Here is a 12,111-nt window from a genome sequence, read left to right as displayed (position 1 = left end):
CCCGCCCGCGCCTCGCCCGCGCCCCGCCCGCGCCCCGCCCCCGCCTCATCTTACCCTGCGCTGCCCGGGCTCGCCGGTTAAAGCGCCGCGCTCTCCCGACCCTTCGTCTCGTCCCTTTCTCTTCTCAGCATCTCGCCAGCTCACTGGGCGGCAGCCAGCGGTGGGAGGAAGCGGCCTCAAGGATGAAGTGCAAGCCAAACCAGACGCGCACCTACGACCCGGAGGGGTTCAAGAAGCGGGCGGCGTGCCTGTGCTTCCGGAGCGAGCTCGAGGACGAGGTGCTGTTAGTGAGTAGCAGTCGGTACCCCGACCGCTGGATCGTGCCGGGTGGGGGCATGGAGCCCGAGGAGGAGCCGTGCGGTGCGGCGGTCCGAGAGGTGTACGAAGAGGCGGGAGTCAAGGGGAAGTTAGGCCGGCTCCTGGGCGTATTCGAACAGAACCAAGATCGCAAGCACAGAACGTACGTGTTCGTACTGACCGTCACTGAGCTGCTGGAGGATTGGGAAGATTCGGTTAACATTGGGAGGAAACGAGAGTGGTTCAAAATCGAAGATGCCATCAAGGTTCTCCAGTGCCACAAGCCCGTGCATGCCGAATATCTGGAAAAACTAAAGCTGGGCGGTTCCCCAACCAATGGAAACTCCGTGGCCCCGTCCGTGCCTGATAGCGATCCCTAGTAGGTACCGCTCCCGCACAGACTTCTGATTGTCCGCCTGCCTTAGAACGAGCTCTGCCTAGAGCACCTCTCTTGCCATGTGCGGTCTCACGGGGAGGAGGGAGGCCTCTTTTGTTTCCTTGGCAGACCTCTGAATCACGCTTGCAAACTGTCTCAGTTGCCAGGCACTGTTTTCAGACAATTTGCACGTTTTTCAGATGCTTTCAGAATCGCTTTTCGTTACACTGTACAATGTTTCCATAATCCAGAGTCGTTTGGGATTTTGTGCAAGGTGCCTTAACTGCTCACCCTGCTTTTGGGGGGCGGGGGTAGGTAAGCCCTGTGATGTTTTTTTTTTTGTTTAACGTGTCACACATTTTGTGCCTGAGTGTGTGTGAGCATTTTTGGAACCAGTCTCGTGGTTGGTTTTGTAGTGGAGGCCTTTAAAGTCTGACCAGCTTGGTTGTGTGGGCATCTCTTAGTATTTTCCTCCCTGAAGTTTTTTCTCACAGCGTTGGCCCCTGTCAGGGAGCCCTTCTGTGGTGGGAGTTGATTTAAAAGCTCAGTTTTGAATTTAAAACAACTTAGGGAATTGTTGGCATCTTGTGCTGTTTCTGCACTCGGCAGTAATTTTAGCTTCAGAAGTGTGATCTGATATGCCATTTTCAGAAATTTCTTTGTCTCTTTCTTTGTAGATCGTTTGGTTCTCAACAAATTTTCACAACTGGTATGTTTTCATTGCTGACTTGAAATGGTCGTTTCCCCATACAGTTTAACAGGGTATTTTTAACCTTACAGAAGAGATATTTCTAGGGCATTGCTAACCAAACACATCTTGATATACATGTCTTATCAGGGACACTGTGTTTATGGAATGTGATTTAGCATGCTGGACTTCCAACTCCCATTGCCCTTTACTGGACGCTCTAGAAGAATTATGGTTCTCTGAGTTTCAAATTCCTTTTTGACAGAAAGTTATCTCCCATATTTGAATTTAGTGACATTCCAGTTAAACTTCCCTGACTCCTCGTGACCAGACTATTCTGTGGTGATAGCATCCCCATTGAGTGAATGAGCTCCCTTGATACTCAGCTGGTACAGATGTCTCAAACTGTTAGGACACCTGAACAGTCTCTGTTCAAGATGGCGGGTAATTGTTTTGTCTCACAGGGGACAAAATAAATTTGGGGGGTGCCAAATTAAAAGCTCTTAGGGTTGCCTGGATGTTTGATTGAAATCAGGAATCCCATCTAATAATATACTTAAGTCTCTCTTGTGGAACTTCCTCTGTTCCTCCAGTTATGTCTGTAACTAGGTAGAAGGAAAGCCTGCTTTGTGAAGTGTATATTAGGAGTAGAAGATTCATTTCTAATTTGTAGGGTATCCTACGATATACCATATCTCTTAAACATTATCAGTAGATATTTTGGATGGATCACTTATTTTTTCTGGTGACAATTAAGGAAAAACCTACTCTGTGAAGAGAGTATGGGTAGGTTATATCTTTCTACATATAACACTTCTTGAAAGTATTTTAGAGACTAGTAAATACAACTGGCTAATAACTAATTTTAAGAATTTCTCATTTCACAAATTAGCTTTAAAAAAACAGTCACTTGTAGAACTGAATAGCATTACTCTTTAATCTTTGATATCACTTTTTAAATTAAAATCTTTGCCAAATATGAATGTCTAAATAAAATAAAGTACATGTCATTAAGAAAAATTAATGTTGTCAAAGGAATGAGGAGAAAATGAATAGTCTTTAAAAACCAAGTATATAATTTCATATCCTAAATTATGCAGTGTTATTAATATTATTACCAAAACTTATTTTTCTTTGTATAGAAAAACATGTCTTCTTATTTTTAAATAAACTATTATAATCCCACAAGTTGACCTTTCTTATTCCAATAATCCAAATTGACCAAAGTGTTCTCAGCAATTTTAGATTATTCAAAGTATATATTAACAGTAGAGAAGTAGAATATTCCTTTATTACTTTCTTTCATACATAAAACTACTTTCATATAAAATGCCACAAATACCTGGGAGGTTTAACTTATACATAGCATTCTTAGAAATAATGCACGATCTCATGTTTTTACTTTTGACAGTTGTGAAAAGTACAGTGTTGATGGTAACCAACTCTTAAAGATTTGTTAGCCTATACATATTTGCTATGTTTTGAATACTACTACTTCCTAAGATTTTCTTCAGTGTCCAGATAGCTTCAGGTTATGCAATTTGTAGAACTCCCAAGGTATTTATTTGTAAATTACAACATTTTACACAGTCTGTACATTATAAAGTAAACTTTCTATTCATATAGGTAGTTCTTGTTAAATATACTTCCGGAGTTCAGTCTAGAAAAAAGTAAATGTAGGGGCCCTATCTTTTCATTTTAAAAGAGTAATCCAAAATTTTCAGAGTAAAACAATTGACACAAAGGTAAATTGAGGTCTATAACCTGCATACTCCAAATGTTTGATGCATAATTGGGATTTTTTCTTTACAGAGTCATTGCATACTATCTATGCATTATTAATGTGATAATTACAGTAAAAGTTTATAGCTGATTTTTCAGCTTATAAGCCCCAAATAAACAGTGTGATGATCAAATTAATTATGACTTTCAAACATGAAGTAGAAATTTGTTTTCAGCATACTTTTTTAAAAGGTTGACCTTTTTCCCCACCGGACAAGTGCCTTAAAAAAACATTCGATGAAGGCATGTTAGGGTAAAGGTAATTTTGGTATGCGTGATATAGAATTTTTCTGGATGTCGAACATGTTATATTTTCTACAAAATTGTGTTCTATTGATCAGATTACTGTTGGAAAAAGTAACCCTGAAAAGGTGAAGGGTGGCTAGAAATATTTATTTTGTGTGGTTTTGTTTGAGAGAACTGTAAAGATTTGAACATTTTTGTATTTAGAAACATCAATAAAAAATGAGAGAAAGAGAAAGTTACTATAAGAACAGGAACTGGCAACTTGTAAAGTAACTTCAGTATTACAAGGCCCTTCTGGGACAGATGTTTTAAAGGGCTCTGAAACTGAAGCTGTTTTTCTCTCATTTGCCTTTGAATGGAATTGAGTTGCAAAAATGAGGAGGAGTTCCTACCTCAATAGTTAATTAGGAAAAAGGAGGTAAAAATGGTACTTTAGAGCCTATAGTACTAATATCTGGCTAGAGTTTCCTTTGTGGAAGCACCAGGCAAAACAAAACAAATATTTTCTGCATCATTCCATGCAGAAAGTAAGTATCTTTCTGAATGACTCTTGGCCTATTAGAATATGAATTTTTTTTCTTTCTTTTTTTTTTTTTAAAAATATGGAATGCTTCACAAATTTGCATGTCATCCTTGTGCAGGGGCCATGCTAATCTTCTTTGTATCGTTCCAATTTTAGTACATGTGCTGCCGAAGCAAGCACTAGTATATGAATTTTTTGAGTACTGGGACCCAGGCTGAATTCTCCCCGTATCCTTAGAGCCTAGCACAGTGGCTGTAATTTGGAGATATTTGTCATTGATCTACAGATTAGAAATGTCTGTTACCAGTGTATTCCTGATTTCGCAGCTTCATAATGTACCTGGAACAGTGTATTATTCCCTCAGGCTTTCATCTTATCCAATTACAGTGGAACTGCATTGGATAATTCACTGAAGGTTTTTCCGATACAAAATTGTTGTATATACCAGTGGTTCTCAACCTTCCTAATGCCATGGCCCTTTAATACAGTTCCTGTGGGTCGCGACCGACAGGTTGAGAACTGCTGGTAATACCTACATAGTAGGTCCTCAAATATTTGTTAACTAGAGGAATTGATGAACCAATAAAACTCTATTAATAAGATCTCTTTTTTTTTTTAGGTGAATGGCATAGATGTTGCTCAGATTTACTTAGAAAGAATCAAGTATGTGAACCCAGTGATAACTGGAATTTTGAAGCACAGGGGACACGGCTCATCCTATGCTTTTGGACGCTTCTTTCTTATATTACAATGACTATTCTTCAGGTTGTTGCACTACCACTGTATCTGTATAGAATTTGGCACCTGTGGCCTTTTTTGTGCTTTTATGATTATGTATCTGTATTTCTCACCAGGTTATATGACCTTGAATGCAGGGAACTTGTTTCCTTAGTCTTTTTATATCTAACATAAATGACATTGCTTAAAATATGGTAGACATCATCTGAGGATTTGTTTAAAAAATAATATTTTGTAATGATACTCAGTGTAAAACATTCCCCTTCTAATCTGTGTAGCATATATGTGCTTCTTATATATTAGGTGTAACGCAAACTGTTTTAAGGCAGGTGTGAGACATTAGAAAGCAAAAATTCTTACTCATGTGTCTGTGTCATCCTAGACATTATATGCCTCCAGATGGCAATGTATTACATCACCTATAAAATATATTTGCAAAGCTGAACACAGTAGTACATGTCTGTAGCCCCAGCTACTGAGGAGGCTGAGGTGGAAGAATCACTTCAGCCCAGGAGTTAAGTACACCCTGGGTAACGTAGTGAGACCCCATCTCTGTGTGTGTATTTGCCAGAAATTTGAACCTAAATTTGACCATGTCTCTACAAATAGAAACAATTTCTAATCTATAGAAAATAGAGGAGACAGAAACCTAATTCTTCTACACCATAGAAATGAGATCAGTAGAATCCAGAATGCAGGAAACTCTACAAATGATCCAATTGCTTCAGTAAATACAAGGATGAAAACAAGAGATAGAGGATTGAAGGAGACTTCAGATACATATTAACCAATTGTATAGATCTTATTTGGATCCTGATTTGATTAAACTGTAAAAAGAATACATTTATGAGACAATCAGAATAATTTGAACATTGACTGGATGACTTCATATTTGATATTAATTGGGATAATGGTATTGTGGTTATGTTGGATGAGTCCTCATATCCATTCTCAGATATTTACAGTTGAAACAATGTCTGGAATTTGATGGTTATTGGAGATACTACTGGAACAAGATTAGCCTTGATAATTGTTGAAGCTGGATAATGGTTAAAATAATGGTTCATTATACATATTCATCTCTACTTTTGTATGTTTGGCATTTTCCATAATAAAAAGTTTATGAAAATAATTATAGGAGTTCTTATTAACGTTGATACTGAAGATAGAGAGAAAAAGGAGGAGTAAAAATTTTAGATTGTTTACAAATATTGGCTCTGGGGTAGCACTTCTGGCCCAAGATATCAAGTGCCCGAAAAGAGAGAAGGGAAACATACCGTAGTGTGGCTAGTGGTCAGTTCCCTTGTCACAGACCAATGTTAGAAGTTTTTTTTCTTTTAATTTGACCCATTGGAATAAGAAAAGTTAAAGCCTTATTTATTCCTACTGGAAAATTAAAATGGATTCTCATATGCTGTTGAGTAGGGTTTTTGACAACACCTGTAATCCAGGTCACATCAGTGTGAAAAAGCAAATGGGTGGAGTTTCATTTAATATGCTAAATTATGCAGCATTATCAATATTATTACCAAAACTTATCTTTATTTGTATAGAAAAACATCTAAGGAGCATGTTTATAAAATTTTATAAAAATCCACATAACGCCTGTTTTGAATAGGTTTTGAGGGGGATAATAAATATAGGCTTGTTAATTGATGAACCTTAAGTAAGTTTAAAGTTACATTTGAAGGCAAGTGAACAGGAAAGTAACCAATAAGCATTCCTGACAGCAGTGAACCATTTTGCATTTCACAGACTACAGATACTCCTTCAGTTCTATACTATGCTTAGAATTCTGTAAAGGCTAAAACCTAGGCCAGAGTTACTTACATCAAAGACATGGGATGTTCCCTGGCTTTTTCGAGGGGTCAAGAAGTAGCAGGCAAAAAGTGGAAACGGCATTGGAGGCCCCTCCTACGAAAGATATATTCCTTCCTAAGTATGAAAAACTGTGAAACTGAAGCTGCACTCTCTACTCCTATGTGTGTTTGAATCTCAAGAGTAAGCATTTCCCCAGAACCAACTATTACCTGGAAAAAGGGAAGTGAAAGGTTTGCCTTAGAGTCCTTTGTCATTTGTACCTGGGCAGAGCTTTCAATTCCAAAGTTCTCCTATGAGAAGGCACCATTACAGACCAGAAAAATGTTCATTATTTTCTTGGAAGTTGTTTTCCTAATTTGAATCTACTCTGATTGTAGCAGATTTTTTATTTTTAATTTGGAGGCAAGCAGAACTGGTGGAACTATAAGTGGGAGCAGTAAAGTAGTTTGGGATCCAACAGGCCATTGGCTCTACACTGGCTCCACCAGAGGCCTTTTAGGCCTCTGCCAAATTATTTCTCTAATATTGAGTTTTCTCATCTTTGAAACGGGAATTATCATTCTCTATCCCCTGGGGTAAAGTTTAGTCTTGTGTTTAGAGGTACTGCATTGCTTTGTTATGTTATGGCTCCTGTTAATATTATACACATACATACTAGCCTGAATGTCTCTGTCTTATAAACTCTTGAGGTCCCTGAGCTCTGGGAGCTAGGCTGGGTTGTCTGATTGTTTCCAGAGTCTAACACAGAACCTGGAACATGGTACCCCATAGATGTTCATAACATGTTCATTATATAAATGGTTGTCATACCTCCTACTTGCAAAACATTTACTGTTAATTTACCAGGTATTTGTTTACTGGAAAATATTAAAACTGAGATATCAGAAGACTGGACTGTGCTCATGTGCTCAAGTTTCTCTTTATTGGGAAGGATATTTTACCTATAAATCATGTTTTTATTGTTTAGCATCTTTCAGTACCAATAACTTCTTAGCTTCATAAAATACTATGTGCTACTGGCCCCACAACTGTATTTGATAATTCACTGAGGGATTCTCAAATGCATATGATTGAAGGACATGGTAAGTGCTCAGTATTAATTTCATGTAAGGATCTTTGGATGAATACCAGGTAACTGTCCTAATTATATTTTGGTTTACAAGTGAAAGACATAGATTAGCAGTTAGTATTATATGATAATAAGCTCAAGACTAGGACAGGGCTTGGCTGATTTGAATGGTAAAGATACAAGGAGCCCATTTAGATTTAGACAGTTTAGTACTGACATAAACGTTGCAAAGAAGAATGAACCCCAGGGGCCAATTCTCGGGGTCTTTGTCCCATATACCCTAAAAGACAACAAAGAAACAAAAAGGGCTGGATGACTATAACAAGTTAAGGGATGCTCTGTAGCTGAGGATCCCAATCTACACTACAGCTGAATGATTTTATGTTCTTCAGCTCTGTTCTGGAGAGCACAGGACAGAAAGCCCCATACTTCATCAGAAACTGGTGGGTAATAAGAAGTTTGTTCATGACAACCTCCCAGGAGAGATAGGTGAGTGACTAAAAGATGGCTGCATAGCACCTCCAAACAGCCTCTCATCATGGTCTGTGAGGATCACAAGATATTTAACCAAAACTCAGATTACCTGCAGTTCAAGCTATATAGATACATGTAAGGGTGCCAGGCCACCATGGAGGATACATTTCCTTATAACTCCACTCTCCTTTCACATATCCTGCTAAGAATTCTTTTTACAATACATAGGCCACCTATTATGCCCACTGCAAAGATACAGAATGGACTTCCATGCAAAATTTGGTTTAGGCTTGGTGCCCATAGCACAGTGGTTACAGTGCCGGCCACATACACCCGGGCTGGTGGGTTCAAACCCAGCCTGGGCCAGGTAAACAACAATGACAACAGCAACAAAAAAATAGCTGGGTGTTGTAGCAGGCGCCTGTAGTCCCAGCTTCTTGGGAAGCTGAGGCAAGAGAATGTTTAAGTCCAAGAGTTTGAGGTTGCTGTGAGCTGTGATGCCACAGCACTTTCTGAGGGTGACATAGTGAGACTCTGTCTCACACACACACAAAAAAATTGGTTTAGATATCAAGACTGGTGGTGATGCCACATATGCAGCCACAGGGTATTTAAAGTTTCATTACTTACATAAAGAGACTTTTTTGAGAGCAGAGCAGGCTTCCAAAGCTGATGCAGAAATGTCTTGCTAGAACAAGGAAAGGAGACCGGCTCCTTTCCTTTTTTATTGTGGTTAGAGGTTGGGGCTGGGGTGAGAGTTTGAATGTACAGCTAGGGGTTTAAAACTCCCTTCAGCATCAAAGGTGAGAGGACTCAGAGTTTTTACTAGCTTACTCAGATGTAGGACTGAAGGAGATGAGGCAGAAAGGTGAGGCTTTAAACTTATCAGCAATCAAACATAGAAAACAGTCTTTTTGTTATAATTTACTCCTGATATTTGACAAAATGTACCATGTTTCTTTAATTGAATTTGAACAGGTTTAAATAGGGCATTCTAGTACTTTTTTTGGTCTGTAGCATGAGACCTAGAAGGAAGGTAAAAGTTTCATCAAGTGTCTTATTCCAGAACCCAGCATTTTATATTCTGGAAAGTGAAATGAATGCCTTCATCACAATGAACCAAGTTTGGAACTCTGGAGGTAAGAAGGAATGTCTTAATGAAGCCTTGTATTATAGCTTTAGCGTATGTAAGATATTGATTTATATTTTTGTATCTTTGAGGCAAGAATTTTCAGAGTTCCATGCCCTAAAAGAGACAACCTTGAATAAGGAATTTATGTTGTAGCCATTGGCCAAACCAGACAACTAGATCATTGGCAATGGCCTAAGGATCTAAAAATGTGCAGACAAGGCCAGTTGTTCACCAGGGCATCTACTGCTAAGATGACAGTGTAAACTTTGGCCAGTTGTGCTGACCTTGGGTCCAGTCTTTTATCAAAGACATCCTAGTAAAGGATAAAAAGCAGTAGCAATCCACTGAGCTCTAGCATATGAGACCAGACAATTAAGTTCATGAATTCATCCTAGAAAAAGTGCTACATACATCATTGCTGAATATCCCTATGGTCACCAGATGGCCAAGGGAAGTACTTCAAAGGTGACCATAGTGATATTCAACAATGAGGTATGTATTACTTTTTCTAGGATGAGTTTGATAACTTAATTGTTATACCTTGTATGTGATGATGACAAAATACCCATAAAGTGGACAAACTCACGTTGTTCTTCATTCAGTTGATTCTACATTGTACCAAGGTAGCCAAGAGGTCTAGGAAAGGGGTAATCTCATTTAACACCATGGCATCTAGTAAAGGACTGAGGACAGGGTAAGCATGCCCACCTGCACTGAGATATGCCAAAAGGCCCGAGTTTGGCTCCATCCTGTAACAAAGGTTTTAGTGGCTGTGACAAATTTGTAAGGTGCTGCTTCCAAGATTCAAAGTATAATTAGCTGGAAATGAAGGGTCATAAGCTGAGTGCTTATGATAGCCTCTATTTCTAGGACATTCTGGTATGTACCCAGCAATTGCCATTCTAACAACATATAGCATCAGGCCTAGGAGGATGGTTTCTTGCATCAGAAGCTTACAGGCAACTTAATAGCTATCATAGGTTGTTCAAAGACTCCCAAGAGGCAAGACAAAAGGTTGCTAAAACCTCTATAGTGAAAGAGTCTCAGGGGCAAGCTGGTGGTGATGACACTAATATGACTGCCTATAGTATTACAATTTGAAAAAATTTTAGAGTCTCTCGCTCGGAGGGAGCCTCACTCAAGGTGGACCTATTTGTACGTAATAGCATAAATGGGCCTACATAAAATTTATAAGTCAGGAATATGTTGCCTTTAGAACCCCAAACAGCCTAAACAATGTTGGGTTTGTTTTAATGTTGTGGGTACTGAGAGAGTCAGTAACTATTGATAGTGTCAGGGATGGTACAGCTCTAAGTTTACCAACCATTTTCAGGAATTTAAACAAGGTTGTGATGCCTTGTGCTATGTGTGGGGCAATGGCCAATTAACTTTTTGTGAGCTTTTTAAATATCTGTATGCCCAACATGAGTGTTTTTAAAGAATCCCCTTAGAAGAAAATGACATCAATGTAATATCTTATCTATGCTCCTGGATAAAGTTAGATGCAGTTAAGGTCTTGCCTGCAAAGACTATGTGAGATGATAGAGCTAATGAGGTACCTTTTAAGTAGCCAGGTAAAGGCATATCCTTTCCCTTTGGAGAGGAAGGAAAACTGAGGCTTAGGCTGTTGAAATAGGTACTAAAGAGAATATACTAGCCCAATATATAATAGGAAAATATTTATTAGTTGCTGATAGGATACAGGAAATAATTTCCATAAATCATAATATTAATTATGGAGCCTTATTGGGTAGACCACTGCATTAAGGCTGTGGTAATTCATCAAGATGCCTTATTCATTCTTTCCACGTTAAATAAGAGGCCAAATTAAGCTATCAAATGAGGAAGCAATGGGAATAATCATCCTCTTCTCTAAATAGGCCTTGAATAATGGGTTTTAATTCATAAAAGCCCTGTTTTAATTTACATTCCACATATTAACTATATACATTGTGGGGTGATTGTCCATGGGGGTCCCATTTCTTCAAGCCAGTTTGTAAATGCTAAAGATTCAATCTAATTTTGATTTCTTATTTAATGGGTCTGTACTTCCATGCCCACTATTGGATATTTTAGGGCAATGGGTGCTATAACCCCATGAGGAATTTAGCCATGGCAATAATTATAATGTTTAAGGTATGACATCCATATTTGTCTTCTATTTTATATTCAGTAATCATCCTGAGATTATAGGAGTTATGTATATTCTCCAGAAAAACAGAACCAATAGGATGTGTGTATATATAGAAGGAATTTCATTATAAGGAATTGCTTCATGAAATTATGAAGGCCGGAAAGACCAAAATCTGCACTGTGGACTGGCAGGCTGCAGACCAGGAAAGATAATGGTTCATTTCTGTAAAAGCCATCAGGTTTGAGACTCAGGAGAGCTGATGGTACAGATAAAGTACCTGGCACAGTGACTCCTATCTATATTCCCAGTGTTATGTGAGGTCAAGATGGGTGGATCACTTGAGGCCAGGAGTTCAAAAGTAGCCTGGACAGCATAGCAAGACCCTATCTATACAAAAAATAAAAACATTAGTCAGGTGTGTTGGCACATGCCTACAGTCCTAGCTACTCAGGAGGCTGAGGTGGGAGGATCACTTGAGCCCAGGAGTTCAAAGCTGCAGTGAGGTATGATTATGCCATTGCACTCCACCTTGTGAAACAGAGTAAGGCCCTATTTCTAAATAAAATACAATAATAAAATAAGATAAAAATAAATCTCAACCAAAAACACCTTCTAAGTTGACACATAAAATTAAACATCATAGATCTGCCCTTTTAGCAATTTGTGGCATTCATACACATCGCTTTAATCCATACTTTGTCTCCAAAAAAGACTATAACAACAACACATTTCCACTTTTTTTAAACATGATACAATTTTCCTATATACAGTAGAAAATACATTAACCTTTCCCCCAGAAGATACAAAATCCTTGCATGATGGTTAATCTTT

The 12,111-nt window shown here is 38.6% G+C and overlaps 1 protein-coding gene and 1 non-coding gene across 3 annotated transcripts; one reads left to right on the top strand and one right to left on the bottom strand.

The window, feature by feature from the left end:
• Nucleotides 1-59: 59 nt before the first annotated feature.
• Nucleotides 60-4,982, top strand: LOC100950585 (diphosphoinositol polyphosphate phosphohydrolase 3-beta). Of its 2 annotated transcripts, XM_023508897.1 has the most exons (2): nt 60-676; nt 4,532-4,982. In XM_023508897.1, coding segments are annotated over exons 1-2 (495 nt in total). In that variant the 5' UTR covers nt 60-182; the 3' UTR covers nt 4,533-4,982. The 2 variants fall into 2 exon arrangements, with proteins under 2 accessions (XP_023364665.1, XP_012669107.1); XM_012813653.1 differs by lacking the exon at nt 4,532-4,982 and having other exon boundaries at nt 60-677.
• On the bottom strand, nt 3,986-4,092 carry LOC111722604. Its single transcript, XR_002771353.1, has one exon. It is a non-coding gene; the product is annotated as a U6 spliceosomal RNA (small nuclear RNA).
• Nucleotides 4,983-12,111: the final 7,129 nt, after the last annotated feature.

This window comes from Otolemur garnettii, unplaced genomic scaffold (genome assembly GCF_000181295.1).
Source record: "Otolemur garnettii isolate 467f Iridium unplaced genomic scaffold, OtoGar3 scaffold00287, whole genome shotgun sequence".
NCBI lineage: Eukaryota > Metazoa > Chordata > Mammalia > Primates > Galagidae > Otolemur > Otolemur garnettii.
The sequence above is the reverse complement of the archived record's forward strand: the minus strand, read 5'-3'. Positions and strand labels throughout refer to the sequence as shown.

Coding starts and splice junctions, on each gene's coding strand:
- LOC100950585 (XM_023508897.1), top strand. CDS start 183: ATGAAGTGCAAGCCAAACCAGACGCGCACCTACGACCCGGAGGGGTTC.